Raw genomic sequence first — 14,935 nt, 5'->3', positions numbered from 1 at the left:
AGAAAAGTTACATATCTCTCTGATAGAATATATAATAAAATTAGAGCGCGTGTCAATGTGCCCGGCGCGTTCGACTTTTAACCTTCAAGTGGCGCTCTGCGTCACGTGGTCGCGCGCGTCGGAATTCGGTCCGCAGAGTGGGGGCGAGTGGTGGGGGGTGGGGATGGTGGGGCGCACCAGCGCGCGCATCCCCCCACCACTCTCCCCCACTCTGCGCACCGAATTCCGACGCGCGCGACCACGTGACGCAGAGCGCCACTTGAAGGTTAAAAGTCGAACGCGCCGCGCACATCGACACGCGCTCTAATATTATATATTCTATTCTATGGTTGTGCGACCTGAAATTGGCAACACTGGTCGCCGCCCGAGCACGGAGGAATACGAGAGGTGTTTCGCGTTTCGTCATCAGTCACGACGAGAAAAGGAAAAAAAAGAGAGAAAGGAGAGGTCGAGAGTGTACAAACGAGATACTCTCTCTCTCTGTGTACGAGAAATAAAATTCGCGCGCGCGGAAGGTTCGACGGCGACTCGGTGACGGGAGGTATAACATGTTAGTGAAGTGCGTCGTCGATCGGGAGAATCGTCATCACGAGACACCGAGACTCTTGCTATCGATATCCGCGCAGGCAATCGCATCGATAGCCGCGTCCTGAGGTAGGAGAGGAAATAACAGTCGGTGACGCCGATGACGCTCCGCGCCGCCGAATCGTGTGAACGCAAAATATAACCTCACCGAGTGCGGAGTAAGATGCGCCAGCTTTTATCGGTACAAACGGAGGCACCGCTTTTCTTCGGAGAAACCTGATCATCGTGCACGCTCCTCTCGTGCGTGTGTGAGTGCGTGTACGCACCAGGTCCAACACGGTCCAATCTCGTTTTCGCAATCATTATCGAAGCCGCTCATCATGAAAGTGATCGTGAAGAAGCTGCAGGGAAAAGAATGTGTCGTTGACGTAAGTGTCTGAATTTTATTTTGGATTAATATTTATAGTCGTACGATATTAAATTGATGTTTGTTTCAAATGAATTAGAGAGTAGAGTATATATTTAAACGTTTGAATGGAAGGCTAAAGCGCTTTCTAGTACATTCTCGTACAATCTTTTTTCTATATATCTGGCTATAAGCATTTTTTTTAAATACATTATTGTATACATTGTATTCATATGATTTTTAGATATTGCCATCGGAGACAGTATTGGAGTTGAAACACAAAGTGAGCGATCTCTTGGGTATCGATGTACCGCAACAAAGATTATTACTCACTGGCAAGACGTTAGCAGGTAAGAATATTCAGTTATCTATTGTCTTGTGTAATTGTATATAATTGTCATTACATATGATTTATTTGATATGTCCTAGACGAGAATCCACTAAGTTTCTATCCAGGAATCAAAGATGGCAGTAAATTAAATCTCTTGATAATTAAGAAAGCGGAGGAAGGTTCCAGTGAAGCCAAATCTTCGCCGCAGAAGTCGGGCGTTCATTTGTTGAGAGATGAAGTTTCCCGAGTGCTCAGGCATTACTACACGGTATCTGAGACAGAGTCCATAGTCAATGAGCTGGTAAAGGACTTGAAAAATAAAGTGAATAGCCTTAGTTATGATGATCTAGAGAGACTAGCCATTGCATTACTCCAGGACCAAGAGAACATAGCTTAAGAATAACTCAAGATTTTTCAATTCTGCTTATCGATTGATTATTGTACGAGTTTATTTAATTGAAGCATTGTCTTATATATATTGCGCCTCCCAATAATTGGTACTTTGTAATTAAATGTATTTAAATCGTACGAGCATAAGGTTTGGAACATACCACTTTACGTTTAAAATTAAAATTTAAACGTAATGTCAATTGATTTACAAAGTGATTAAAATCGCTATATGTATACATGTGTCGCATTACATCATAATTAGGTTAATATATTGGGAAATTCTGAAGGATCTGCCAGATCTAATTGACGGAAGTATCTCGCCACCAAACAGATGAATAAATTCAGCGCCCCTAGCTCCTGCGCGTCCAATTCTCGCTGAAAAAAAAGAGCAAGAAGACGAGGACGTCGTTAGTAAATTTTAATGTAAACTTTTGTAGATATTAACGAGACGACGAACTAGTTCAGATATAGAAGAAAAGTTCAGTCTCTTATTTTCTCAACCTTTTGTAATCTGATAAACACATGTTTTTATTATCACCTGAACCTTTTTCTAACACTGGAAATGACATTGCAACAGCATGAATAGAGTAAACAGGAAATTACTCTAACAAAATAAACATGTTTTGTTAATAGAAATTAAGCGTTTCCCTCCTGTTTTTCTTTTCCCTATATTAATTTATATTAGCAATATCATTAATAGATCGGCGAGTAATAAGAAACAAAATATATTAAACATCTAACTGAACTTTTCTTTGTGTCAAATTGATGCTTTGGAATTATAAAAGAACCAATGTTATTCTATAGTTTAAAGATGTTATATAGAAATTCAATTCTTGTGTGTGTGTGTGTGTGTGTGTGTGTGTGTGTGTGTGTGTGTGTGTGTGTGTGTGTGTGCATGTGTGTATGCATGTAGAAAAGAGAGAATATATTAAATTATACTTTTTTATTATGTAGTAATGTGGCTACTTAAAATTTATTTTATGTTCTTCCATTGTTATACTAAAACAAAACAAAAAGCAATTAGCTATTAAAGAATTAATGAAAAATCAATATTTTTCATTTGCTGAAAGTAAAAAATCGAAATATTTATCGTTATTATTAATTGTTGCTATTTAATGGAAAAAATTGTTTCTTCCTCTTTTTCCCCCTCGTCACATTACTTAAAGATATATAATTGATATTAATCGATTTTGACATCTTTACAGGCTATACTTTGCAAATATTAATTTGTATAAATAAGATTAAACAAACATAAACATAACATTTGTGAACATTTTCTCTCTTTTCAAAACAGAGTGACATTGGTTAATTTACATCCAACATTGATTTACTTCAATAATACTAATTAAATTAATAGTTAAATTTAATAAGTTTTACAGAATCTGCGCGGATGACGGAACATGCTCGTGCCAACGAACGCAGGCAGGAACAGGTATCAGGCTGCAATGGTTGCTCCAAGATTGCGAGTAACGAGTAGATCCATTGGCCTATTTTGTATTCGATTTTTCTTTCAGTTTCCGCAAAGTGCACCAGATATTCAAGTACCTGCTGTACAGTTGATTGATTGAAACAAAACAGAGTATTCAATGTGGGTTCAATTTTCTCTTTGCTACTTAAACAGAACCTGATCCAAGTGTCTCGATCATCTTTTATGTTTGGCTGTAATATCAAAGAAAAGAAATAAACGATTAAATAAATAAGTAATTCAAGATCTTTTTCAGGTTTTAGGCAAGTTTATTATGTAATAATATTGAAAAAAGATTTATGTACCAGATGAATGTCAGGTGGTCTCCATTTACGTTTACCCACTTGTATTTCGTCTTTTAGTTGGCTTATATACAGTCTTAGATTAGAGAAGTCGGAGACCTGATACTGTTGCCACTCCAAGGTTGGACTGAGGCTTGGTGGTGCTTGAACACATCCTGCTAACTTTTATAAGTAAATCATATTAGTGTAGAACATTTGTTAAATTGTTGTCAATACGCATTATTACTAGAATCAACTTACAGTTTTAATGTAACCTCTCGAAGGTTTTATACATGATGAATTTATATCAGCTACCACTACATCTGCACATTGTTGGGCTTCTATCCTAGAATATTAATAATTTTTTTAAATATTAATAATTTTAATTAAAAATTTTTGTTCTACATTTAATTGCAAAAACTTTGTTCCTTTTTAAGTTAATCCTTTTAATTAAAAAAAAAAATATATATATATATATTTGTACTTTGGTAAGAAAAAATTTTGATGGAATGAAGATAAAATCTTTAGTAAGATACAGAAGAAAACAAAGCTTTGATGCAATTAAATGATTATTTTTAATTGACTTTTCTATACATTTTTTTCACGTTTTTATGCAATAAAATGGAGTAAAAATATATGTATGTTTAAAATTGTAGAAATAGGAGAAAAGATTTAAAAAGTACAACTGAGATAAACAAATCTTATTGTAAATTACACCACTCGTTTAATGTATTCTTCTCCGGAAGTAGCTGGCATTGAAAGATTAATATCTTCGTTGATATTTCCTATCTCAAATACCGGCTGTTTTAAATAATCCATCATAATGATTCGATATTTTCACTTTTCAGCGAAGAATTCTGATATTTTGCCAAGCCATCAAAAATTTGAGTTTTAGGTTAATTTCGCGTTGCTGTCGAGCTGTTCACTGTTCATCAGCTGGCGAACAGCTGGATGATAGAACTGTCTGTATAAAGCTTGGTCCATTTGAAAGAATAACTTTAAAAGAGTTATCTTTCTTTATACAATAAAATAAAATATCAATATTTGTAATTTCTATTTGTCAAAATCAGTATTGATAATATATTTCTTTTAAATCTAAAAATAGGCAAATGTGTAGAAAAATATTGACATTATTAAAAATATACATTTTTAACAATTAGATTTCGTAAAAAAATACAAGAAGTAAAGAAATATTCTGATGTCATTTAATTTTTATTGCAATAGGATGTAATTACAGGAGAATAATTCTTGCTTCTAGAATTTACGATTAAGATTATTTTTAAAGATATTTCATTACATATTTTGTGAAAATGCAAAGAAGAAGTATTTTATTTCCTTTCTCAATTTAATTTTGCATATTTTTTGTAATAATATAATAAGTATTGTAAGGAGAATAAAATTAAGCTGACAGATGTTTTTCAGGTATAAAATATGGGTTTGTTCTTTATCGCTGCACCGGTGAATTAGTGCAGTAAGTATTAGGCCCTGCGCACAATAGGAAAAATATTAGGAATAAATATTAAACAGGCCCGTAACCAGCCCGTTATGGGCATGTTCCGATATACCCTGCCAGTACTGAAAAGCTATAGTTTACGTTACGTATATTATATATTTTCAGTACTGGCAGTAATATCGGAACATGGGGCAAGTTAGAGGGGGCAAATAAAATCCTAGGTGGGGCCAGAGAGAAGAATGAGAGGGGCCACGCCGCCGTTTTTCGTGAAACGCTTTTTCTAGCTGGTACAGTGGCGCTAACTGGATCCATTTTAGAGCCGGCGGTACTTCGTAGCCAGATCCACTTTTCGGTGCCACGGTAAAACGACCGATTGGTTCATGTCTGTGCTAGAACCTTAGAACATATATAAATGGAAGGGGAATAGCAGTCTGAAACATGTCCCAAGGAAGTGAGACAGAAAATATGGTTGCCTCTCTCTCGTGCTTAAGTAGCCGCGCATGCGCACTTTCGAGCAATAAGCGACGAGAAAGAGGCAACCATGATTGCCAAATGAAATGACCAAACACAACATAAATTAAATAATTTTTAATTACTTATGTAATCAAAATTTTAATTACCTATCTAATTAAAAATCATCCGATTTATGTCGTGTTTGATGTCATTTTAATCGGAAAAACGGCAACAGCAACAACAACAGAACTGGCAACAGCAACAGAAATGGCAACAGAAACAGAACTGGCAACAGAAACAGCAACAGACCTGGCAACAAAAACAGCAACAGAAACAGAAACGGCAACAGAAACAGCAACAGAACTGGCAACAGCAACAGACCTGGCAACAAAAACAGCAACAGAAACCCTATATCACACATGAGAACGCGCAATCAAATTTAAGCCAATCAAAAGCTTTCTTTTCGAGAAGTCGATCTCTGATTGGCTACGTCCCATCTGAAAAACGTATCTCTTTCTCGCTTCTGTATGAACGAGATCGATAAAGATAGTTAGAAGAGGAGAGTTGCTGGAACTCGAAGATGAGATAACGAATTAAAAATAAAAACAAATTATATAAAAATTCCATGATATATTCACAAAAATTATAGTCGAGGAAAGAGTTAAATAGACATGAAGGTGTGGAGAAAAACATTCGAGAATAGCATACAAAATAACATGCAGTGTCATTTGTTATGTGTATAGTTTTTCTGCGCCATTCTGCGGTTTCATCATGATTTAAATGATTTAAACCTCCTTTCACGCAGAACGGATTCCGCTATTTAAAGTTAACCTCCGTTAGTTGTGCTCTAATTGTGGAAATTGCAACTGGATTTCTAGGTGAAAGGCAGAAGAGAATCTAAATCATCAAATCATCGCATAATGAGCGAGGACGCCAATCAACTGAGTAAACACTTGAAGCATTCGCTGAAAACAGCGCCCAAATCGAATGTAAGAGATATTTACATATTTTGAGGCAATAAATATACAATATTATATTAAATTAGTTGATATTTAGTTAGATATATTAGCGCCAATAGTACGTGAAATTAAATATTTAATTTGAACAAGTTTATCAAATATTTAATTGTCAAATTTAATATTAATTGTTATCTTATTTTTTTCACTCATAAAATGTATCTGATTGCTTGTAGGTACTAGAATGTCGCGTCTGCGAAGAGGTTTTCAGCGTGGATGGTGTGAAAGTACCACGTTTGTTGCACTGTGGACACACAGTGTGCCATGCGTGCTTGTTGCGGTTGAGAAATTGCATGCAAGACCAGCAGTTTCTGCTGTGTCCCTTTGACCGACAACCCACCGCTGTGTATGAGAACAGCGTCTACAGTCTGAAGAAGAATTTCGCCCTCATCGAGCTGCTCGAACGATTGGAGCAGTCCAATAGCGAGAAGACGGTAGTGCTGGAACGCGAGAGGCATCAGTCAAATCAGTCGTGCGACGAAGATGAGGCTCACACAGCTGTTCTCTACTGCACCGTTTGTGCCACACATCTGTGCGAGACGTGCGACACCGCCACACACTCGTCTAAAACATTAGGCAAACACAGACGGGTGCCATTGTCAGAGAAGCCACGTGAGAAACCTCGCTGTCCGATACACATGGAGCATGTGGCTGAGTTCACGTGCACCCAAGAAGGCTGTCACAATTCCTTGATGTGTTATTTGTGTAAAGAGTATGGCAAACACAGCACGCACAAGGTGATTTTATTTATAGCAGTTAACCTGTCAGTTTATGTACATTGGTACAATTTTTTTTATTCTTTAAATTATAGCCGGCATTAGTAAAGGAGGAGGCCGAGAACATCAGGAAGTCCATTATCGCGGCGTTGCAGAAGATGACACAATTTATGGAAAGCATGAGAGACACCGCCCACAAAATAGGTATTTTTTTTTACATTTTTCTCTCAAAATTAAAAAAGAGAATATAAATCTTTATCTTGTCGATATATTTAAATCTTCATCATATGTATTTATTTTATATTTTGTATATTTAATAAAACAAATAATAATAATAAAACTAATAATAAAAATAAAACTAATAATAAAATAATAAAAATAATAATAATAAAACAAAAAGCTAATATATAAAAGTTAATATATAAACAAAGATTCAAGTAGGGAATAAGAGTTAAGAAGGAATTTTTGTCTCTTCATATATCTTTTGTCAATTTATATTTTTAGAAATAGTAATTGAAGAATTGGAAGGCTGGGCAATTGAAGACGCGAGGAGGAGAGTACGGTATCATTTCGAGGAACTACGCGCTGTTCTGGCCGAACAAGAGAAAACAGCGATGGCGTATATCGAGACAGAGACTCGCGGTAGATTGTGCGCGCTGAGACAGCAACAGAAAGATCTCACGACCACGAGGTCGCATGTAGCCGGTGTGTGTATCCAATGCGAGAGCATACTCGATTCCGAAGACTGGAAATTACTGAGTAACTCGGAAAAAGTCAAGGAGGTTCTGGCGACGTTGGAGCAACAGCAACAGCATTACGCGCAATTGGGACCAGATTTTCTCAGCCCCGAGTCCTCTATACCAATTATATTTAGCAGGGTTTGTTAATGTTTTTAAAGTGATTATTGATGTTGAATGAATTATAATTCATCTCTTAATTGTTCAGTTGTTTCTATATTAAGATGTAAATTCTTTTATCTGGAATAATTTGATTCAGAGTAGCTTATAAAGCAATTACAATAAATTTTTATATTGATCTCTTTTTCTCAAACTATTTAAAGTCAACTATTTCAATCACTTTTACTTAATTGCTACGATCAAATTATATGATTTGCCTTGTCTACCATCTTTAAGAAAAAATTTTTTTAATAATTTTTTTCTAACGCATTTTTGTTATAGGATAATAGGATACATATTGGAACAAAGATCGATATGCGCGTAGTGATCTTGGGACTCGATGGGTCGGGAAAAACGAGTATTCTATCCGCTATGCGTGGTGTCACGTTGTCAAGCCCACCGATTCCCACTATTGGCTTCAATGTCGACAGCTTAGAATATATGAATCTCGTGTTTACTCTCTGGGACGTCAGCGGCCATCAGAAATTCAGGCCACTGTGGAAGCATTATTACCATAACACGCAAGCTGTCATTTTTGTGGTTGATGCCAGTGATAGATCTCGTTTTGAGGAAGCGCAGAATGAATTATCGAAGATACTTTATGAACGAGAACTCAAGGATGCTCTACTTTTAATCTACGCTAATAAACAGGTAAATGTAATTACTCATTTATATTGTAGGTTATATTTAACTTTTAGATGAAATGGTTTTTCATATTGATATTTGCAACGTTGACATTTGGATTATATTAAGTCTGTAATTGTCAACTCAATTTTAAATACGACTTTGTAATTACTTAGATTGTATAATGTAAATTTTAGGCAAATATATATTTTTATAGGATATTGCAGGCTGTGCAAGCATTGAGGAGCTAGTTGATATATTTGGTTTGCATAAACTTTGTTGTGCGAGAGTATGGCACATTCAGGGCTCATCTTTAGTTACTAATGCCAGTGGTACCCTGCAGGGTCTTGATTGGCTCTTGACACAATGTGTATAGAGTGTTCTTTTTTTTTGTATGGAACTATTTATATGGGTAAGAAGTCGAAGGACATGTTTACTAATGTGGCTTCCACATAGGGACAGATCGAAGTGGACTGAAATTAGGTAAATAGAAATTGCACAAGAAAGATATTCGTGTAGTCGGTGTAAATAATGATTTATTTTCTATGAGCTATTGTTTCACAAAATAGATTCTATTGATATGTGAAGAATTACTAAAGAAAAAGTCAACCATTTTTTTATGCCGACATACTCGATCATACTTTCATGTGTGTTAATTTTTTCTTTTTTAATTTATTAATATATATATATTATACAAATAAAAATTTTTCTTTTATACGCTCTGTGAGCGTGGATACAATATAAACTTAATATATCTAATATATTGTAGATTATATTAACTCGTCAATGCACGAAGTAAATCTGCTCTTTCAAGTCGCGTAATACCAAAAAGAAATAATGCTTATATCCCAAAATAGTTTCAAATACCAATAATATCACTTTATTTTCCAACACAAAAGTTGAACTACAAGATTTAACTGTATTTAAACACGATACTACAAAATAACATGTATATGCATGTATATACATATAAAAACGAAATTAGAAGCAATTTGTATAGTTAATTTGTACACATTCCTCTAGACAATATAAAGATGGATTAGGTTAATAAGTTGATATTTGATTGAGAAGAATGCTTAGGACCCATGAAAATAAATTCTGACCACACGCATCTAGAAAAGTCTTATTTATTTTATTACATGGGTTATTGTATTGTGTTGCTTTTGATACATCGTACCAATTATCATTCAGTCATGTTTGCACACATTCATCCTTGTTTTTTTTTCTTATAATTGGAACAAGTTTCTTTTAATTACATCGTATGAAGAAATTAAAATAATAATTATATATTATACTATAGCATTATTATTTAAATTACATCTGAATTATCTTTTAATGTATATAAAAACACTTGACAAACAAAAACGGAACAACTTAGAGTCTTTTGCGGAGCTGCGCCGATGATTGCACAGGCTAGATGACTCTCTTCTTATTTCTCTTTCTCTAATTTTTAATATTCTTTTTCTTTTATTCCACGCACCTGGTGTATCTTGTGGAAATATCAATCTATGCTTACACGATTCATGCTTACATGTAATGATTCAGGATAATTCGCACTCGAGTGAAACGAGTTATATCGGGCGACTAAAAACGTTTAGGCATTGTGACATCAAGGCCAAAATAATTACTGAAATGTTGGAAAAATTGGGCGAGACTTTATTTTGAAACTTAAAACCGAACTTAACGTCCTCGTGGACAATATGGCGGACGACAGAATCGACGAGGCTATTATCCTGTTCTTTCGCTATTGCATGTCTTTAGATTACAATTTTGTGCCTGTGAAGAATTAGTGCGTGTCGCGGCCACGAAGCTCCTGGAATACAGTCTGTTGTGTGTGTTTATGTCCACGCGCGACACATTTATTTATATTTACAATTCGTCGTGTTCCTGCAAAGAAAGAGAGAAAATCCGTTAGTATAATCGATAGTATCAAGCAACAAGCAATAGATTTGTCAGAATGAGTGCATTCAGAAACGAGGAATTCCAATTTTTATCATCAGCAGATGTCAGAAAAAAATGTTAAACATCATGTGTGCAAACTTCCATAAAATCTTATTAAAATAAGATATACAAGTTTAAAATCTGTAGATACTTACTTCAGCATCTGGTATAGCGTTGTCCTCTTCTTCATCCTCATCATCTTCATCGTCCTTGCTTTCGTTTTCTTTTACTTCTTTATCCCTTTGCTTTCTTTCCTCTTCGTCTTGCGCTTCTTTCATTTTCTTTTCACCTTCCTGTAATTTTTAAAATAGACAAAATATTTTTAAATTATTTAACTCATTCATAATAAATATTGTTATGCGTTGAATCAATCATGAGTTATATGTATTCGTAATAAGATAGATAAAAGAAAAATATATTCTAATAACAAGAATCGAATGCTTACCACAGTAGATTTCCAGACTTCTTCTCCGAATTTACGCGCAACTTCCACATCGTCGGTGATTAGAACATTATCGAAAATGGTACCAGATTTAACTTGCCACAGATCAAAGCCGATAGCGCAAATCTCATCGCGCTTGTATAGCTCGGGATCAGGCGTGTATTCAGGGTTATCGATCTCGGGATGAATCCATGGTCCCTTATAATTAGGATTGTCGATTTGTTTCGGTTTCCATTCGCCCTGGAAAAATTAAATATATTAACATAATTTTAGAAAAAATGACAAAATATCAGATAAAATTCTAAATATATGTCAATTTCAATATACCTTGTAGTCAGGATTATCGATCATAGGTGCTTCCCATTCGCCATCCATCTCGTCATCCCAGTCTTCGGGTTTGACAGCTTCAGGATCGGGAATGTGCTCGGGTTTATCCCAATCTTCAGGCTTTTTATCCTCCGGATCGTTGATGGTTACATTATCATCCCAATCCGCAGGCTTTGATTGAGATGGATCCTTGGTCTTCTTGGGAGGCAGGAAGTTCCAGTCTGCCTCCAAATCGCCAGACTCTACTTCCTCGTTATCGATGAGTACCTGAAGGATTACATTGAGGAATCATCGAACCGAATAAATATTCTGGTAATAGTTCTTAAACAAAACTTGGCGATAATATTGACATGTTGGTCTTTGCCGTACGCACACGTCGAATCATATCGTTCGTGTACAATAAACAAAACAAGATAATCTTTGCTCTACGAGATCCTTTAGCACTTGTCCTCCATGGCACTTAGAAAGACATGAGACTCTAGGCTCGATAAGATAATACATGTGTTTATATTATAATATCATATGAATTTTTTAGTAGTGAATATTTACCTTGTATGTATTATCGGGTTTAACAATCAATGTGTACAAATGTGTGTGGATATCGTCCTTGCAGCGAATGTCCTTATTAATCAAAAGGTTCTTGCCTTTATAACTAAAGATGACATGCACTTTTTTAATTCCTGGTCCACAAATGTCAGGTCCTACAGAAAAACAGATATTGCATGGTCAAAGTCGATATATTTTTAATATATTAAAATGCATAAATATTATATGTATATAAATTTAAACAATTTATATACATATATATATTATATATCCATGAGTTACTTTTCTAAATACACTTACTTTACAAAATAAACAAATTACGTTAAATTTTATTTAAGCTAATTAATAAATGTATCTTATCTGGTGCCTGCAATATGCATAATTGCTATACACAGGGCATATCAAAGAATATTGTTCTCCGAGGTCCTATAGCACTCGCCACACACTGGTATGACTAGTGACTCTTAGGCTCGGAATTATTATCAGTAATTACGAGTTAGTTATCAATAATGTAGTTCTGATAAGAAAACTTACCAAACATAATGTGGTATGGACTTTCTCCATGCAAATTTTTCTGGTCGAGCGAGCAATCAAATACCTTGAGATATCCACCACCACAGTCTATGTTTTGTTCATGTTTGACAGTAAATTGGATGACAAGAGTATTATCCTTGTTGTTGAATGGTGAGAATTTTGTACTGAGAGCATAAAACTTTGCATCCTGTGATGTCTGGATACCTGAGAAAAATTTGAAAAAAAAATTATGCCAACGAAGGAAACTTTGTATTTTATAAATTGTCCATGTATTTTTTCAAATACCTTGATCATTTTCTGGATCATTCCAAAACTTTCCATGACTTAAAACAAATTTTCCAAAATCTTTATCTGGATGCTCGGAATAGACCCAATTCTTTTCCCATGAATCTGAAAAGTAAATAGTTACTCTGTGACATAATATACATACATATAAAAAACGTAACATTACAAGATATATATATTGTGATTTTATATATTATTTTTATATATATTTTATATTTATATATTATATATTTTTTGTATTTTATGTATTTTATTATTCATATACATATTGCATATTTTTATGTATTTTATATTTATATATTATACATTTTTATTTTGTATTTTATATATAATATAAATTTTTTATATATAAAAATATATATGTAGTATGAGAAACATTTATATAAATTATTATACGTTACATTTATTGAGTTTAAGATATTAAATTTGAATAAAAAGATAATTTTACCAATTCATCAATTATCAATGAACAAAATAAAAACTTATTAGAAAAATTGTATTTTGAATATTATATTTACATGCAGTATGTATATATTATTTCACACAATCTCAATGATCCTTAATTAATGCGTCTTAAATATATATTATTCGTGATTATCGCGGAATTCTGATTCATCTGAGAAATAATAAATGTAAAGCAACAATATTCGCAATACAAGATAAAAAAATATAATATATAAATAATAAAATACATAAAATTACAAAATAAAAATATATAATATATAAATATAAAATTCTTGTTACGTCCCCGAAGAGGATGAATGAGAGGAGGCAAGAACCGGTTAATAATTAAAAAAGCGACGATATATAACTGTACCAACAGAGAAGAAGAGAGATATAGTATTCTCTCTCTTTCTATCTCGTCGGCAATTTCGGCAAATTTAATTTCTATGTAAAAAATAAAGAAAAATAAAATTAATCATCGCATTCCACTCGAATAAACATAAGAAGTTCTCTGATTTTACAACTCTTTTCTTGCCTCGTTCTCCGAGTATCCCATTTCTTACTCCGTTTTATATACGCGGAGAGTGTGAAAAAAATGTAGCTAAAAAAACCAAGGCTGTCACACGTATGCATTTTACGCTTTATGCATTTCAGGTGAAACAGACGTATACAGTTAAAGAAGGAACGAAGAGAGCTATAAAGATAATTCTCGTCTTGCCGGGGCAGCTTCTGAAATCTGAATTTAACGGGATAACATCCACGTCAGTCGGAAGATCCGTTCGTCGACGTCGAGAACCTTCTACATTTGACATATCCGAAAGGAGTCAGTCTTAGATGAGGATCCCTTAGAAGCTGGATTTCGGGAAGCGAGAGAAGGGAAGAGGAGGATGAGAGCGCAGAATTGGCCGGCCCTGTAGAGGAGTGATTTTCGCCCGGCATCGAAATCTCGTCTCTCTCTTTCTCGACGAGATGAAACTCCTTCTGTCGCGTCCTTCATCGCTTAACCGGAGGGTCCGAGTGTGCAGGATCCACGGATCGATCTGGCGGCGTCATGTCGGCGCTGATGGCGATGGACGAGATGCCGACGATTGCCACGAGAGACTACTTCCGACTGCGTGTCGGTCTTCTCTCTCTCTCTCTCTCTCCCACCCTCGACGCGTCGTGGCGCATATGGCCGATACCGCTTTACAAAGTTACAGAGACGACATATATCTATATATATAACTATATATAAATCCCGAATATACGTTTGTACGTGATGAATGATTCGCTCCGATCGCGTTTGGCTCCGAAGCTGCCTCTCGTCCTGCACGAAAGTGACATACGCAGACCGAGACGACAGAAGAGAGCCACGGAAGGGCGTGCGGTTACCAAGGAGAGGCCGCGTCCTCGTCTCTCCTGCGATACATGACACAGGTTCGCAGGATACTCTCGCCTCTTCGGTTCCCTCGTCCTCTCGTGCCTTCCGGACGAGAGGACGATGACGAACGAGCGAGGGTGTGGTTCGCATCCGCGACACTCGCTTTCCGATCCGCCACGGTCTTCGTGGCAGAGGAGGAAGCGGCCGGGTCGGTATTTTTCTTCTTCTTTCTTTTTTTTTTTTCGCGATGAAAATTCGCCCATCATTTACTCACCATCGTTGAACTTCTCGTCCAGGTAGATGTCCGCCGCAGCGAGGGCGAGCACTAGGAGTACGACGAACGCGCAGGGAGACCGCATATTCGGACGCCGACAGAACGACGTGATCCCGAAGAGACAACAACGAAGTATGCACCTGCCGCCACGACGAACTGGCCGATAATGTTCCCTCGGCGGACGTGGTTGGTAGGTTTAGCGGCCATCAGGCTAGACAGATGGAAC

General features: G+C 35.7%; 4 protein-coding genes across 5 annotated transcripts; 2 read left to right on the top strand and 2 right to left on the bottom strand.

The window, feature by feature from the left end:
• Positions 1-343: 343 nt before the first annotated feature.
• LOC145946076 (ubiquitin-like protein 4A) lies at positions 344-2,288 on the top strand. Its single transcript, XM_083055474.1, has 3 exons — positions 344-953; positions 1,176-1,281; positions 1,361-2,288. Exons 1-3 carry the CDS (start codon positions 906-908, stop codon positions 1,657-1,659), a joined length of 453 nt encoding a protein of 150 aa, XP_082911600.1. The 5' UTR covers positions 344-905; the 3' UTR covers positions 1,660-2,288.
• Positions 1,817-4,406, bottom strand: Gem2 (Gemin 2). Its single transcript, XM_083055473.1, has 5 exons — positions 4,114-4,406; positions 3,660-3,744; positions 3,423-3,581; positions 3,030-3,311; positions 1,817-2,027 (listed from the first exon to the last, which is right to left on the bottom strand). Exons 1-5 carry the CDS (start codon positions 4,218-4,220, stop codon positions 1,911-1,913), a joined length of 750 nt encoding a protein of 249 aa, XP_082911599.1. The 5' UTR covers positions 4,221-4,406; the 3' UTR covers positions 1,817-1,910.
• A 1,446-nt stretch (positions 4,407-5,852) lies between these two features.
• LOC145946287 (E3 ubiquitin-protein ligase TRIM23) lies at positions 5,853-9,753 on the top strand. Of its 2 annotated transcripts, none has more exons than XM_083055825.1 (6): positions 5,853-6,293; positions 6,497-7,057; positions 7,132-7,240; positions 7,541-7,914; positions 8,215-8,583; positions 8,774-9,753. In XM_083055825.1, exons 1-6 carry the CDS (start codon positions 6,225-6,227, stop codon positions 8,930-8,932), a joined length of 1,641 nt encoding a protein of 546 aa, XP_082911951.1. In that variant the 5' UTR covers positions 5,853-6,224; the 3' UTR covers positions 8,933-9,753. The 2 variants fall into 2 exon arrangements, with proteins under 2 accessions (XP_082911951.1, XP_082911952.1); XM_083055826.1 differs by having other exon boundaries at positions 8,754-8,938.
• Calr (calreticulin) lies at positions 9,668-14,886 on the bottom strand. Its single transcript, XM_083055827.1, has 8 exons — positions 14,710-14,886; positions 12,632-12,736; positions 12,347-12,550; positions 11,816-11,967; positions 11,267-11,533; positions 10,943-11,179; positions 10,653-10,790; positions 9,668-10,443 (listed from the first exon to the last, which is right to left on the bottom strand). The coding sequence occupies exons 1-8, from the start codon at positions 14,792-14,794 to the stop codon at positions 10,426-10,428; spliced, it is 1,206 nt and encodes a 401-aa protein (XP_082911953.1). The 5' UTR covers positions 14,795-14,886; the 3' UTR covers positions 9,668-10,425.
• Between the last annotated feature and the right edge of the window lie 49 nt (positions 14,887-14,935).

This window comes from Prenolepis imparis, unplaced genomic scaffold (assembly GCF_030444845.1).
Source record: "Prenolepis imparis isolate NDT839.2.m4 unplaced genomic scaffold, iyPreImpa1.0 SCAF_15, whole genome shotgun sequence".
NCBI classification, from domain to species: Eukaryota; Metazoa; Arthropoda; class Insecta; order Hymenoptera; family Formicidae; genus Prenolepis; species Prenolepis imparis.
The sequence above is the reverse complement of the archived record's forward strand: the minus strand, read 5'-3'. Positions and strand labels throughout refer to the sequence as shown.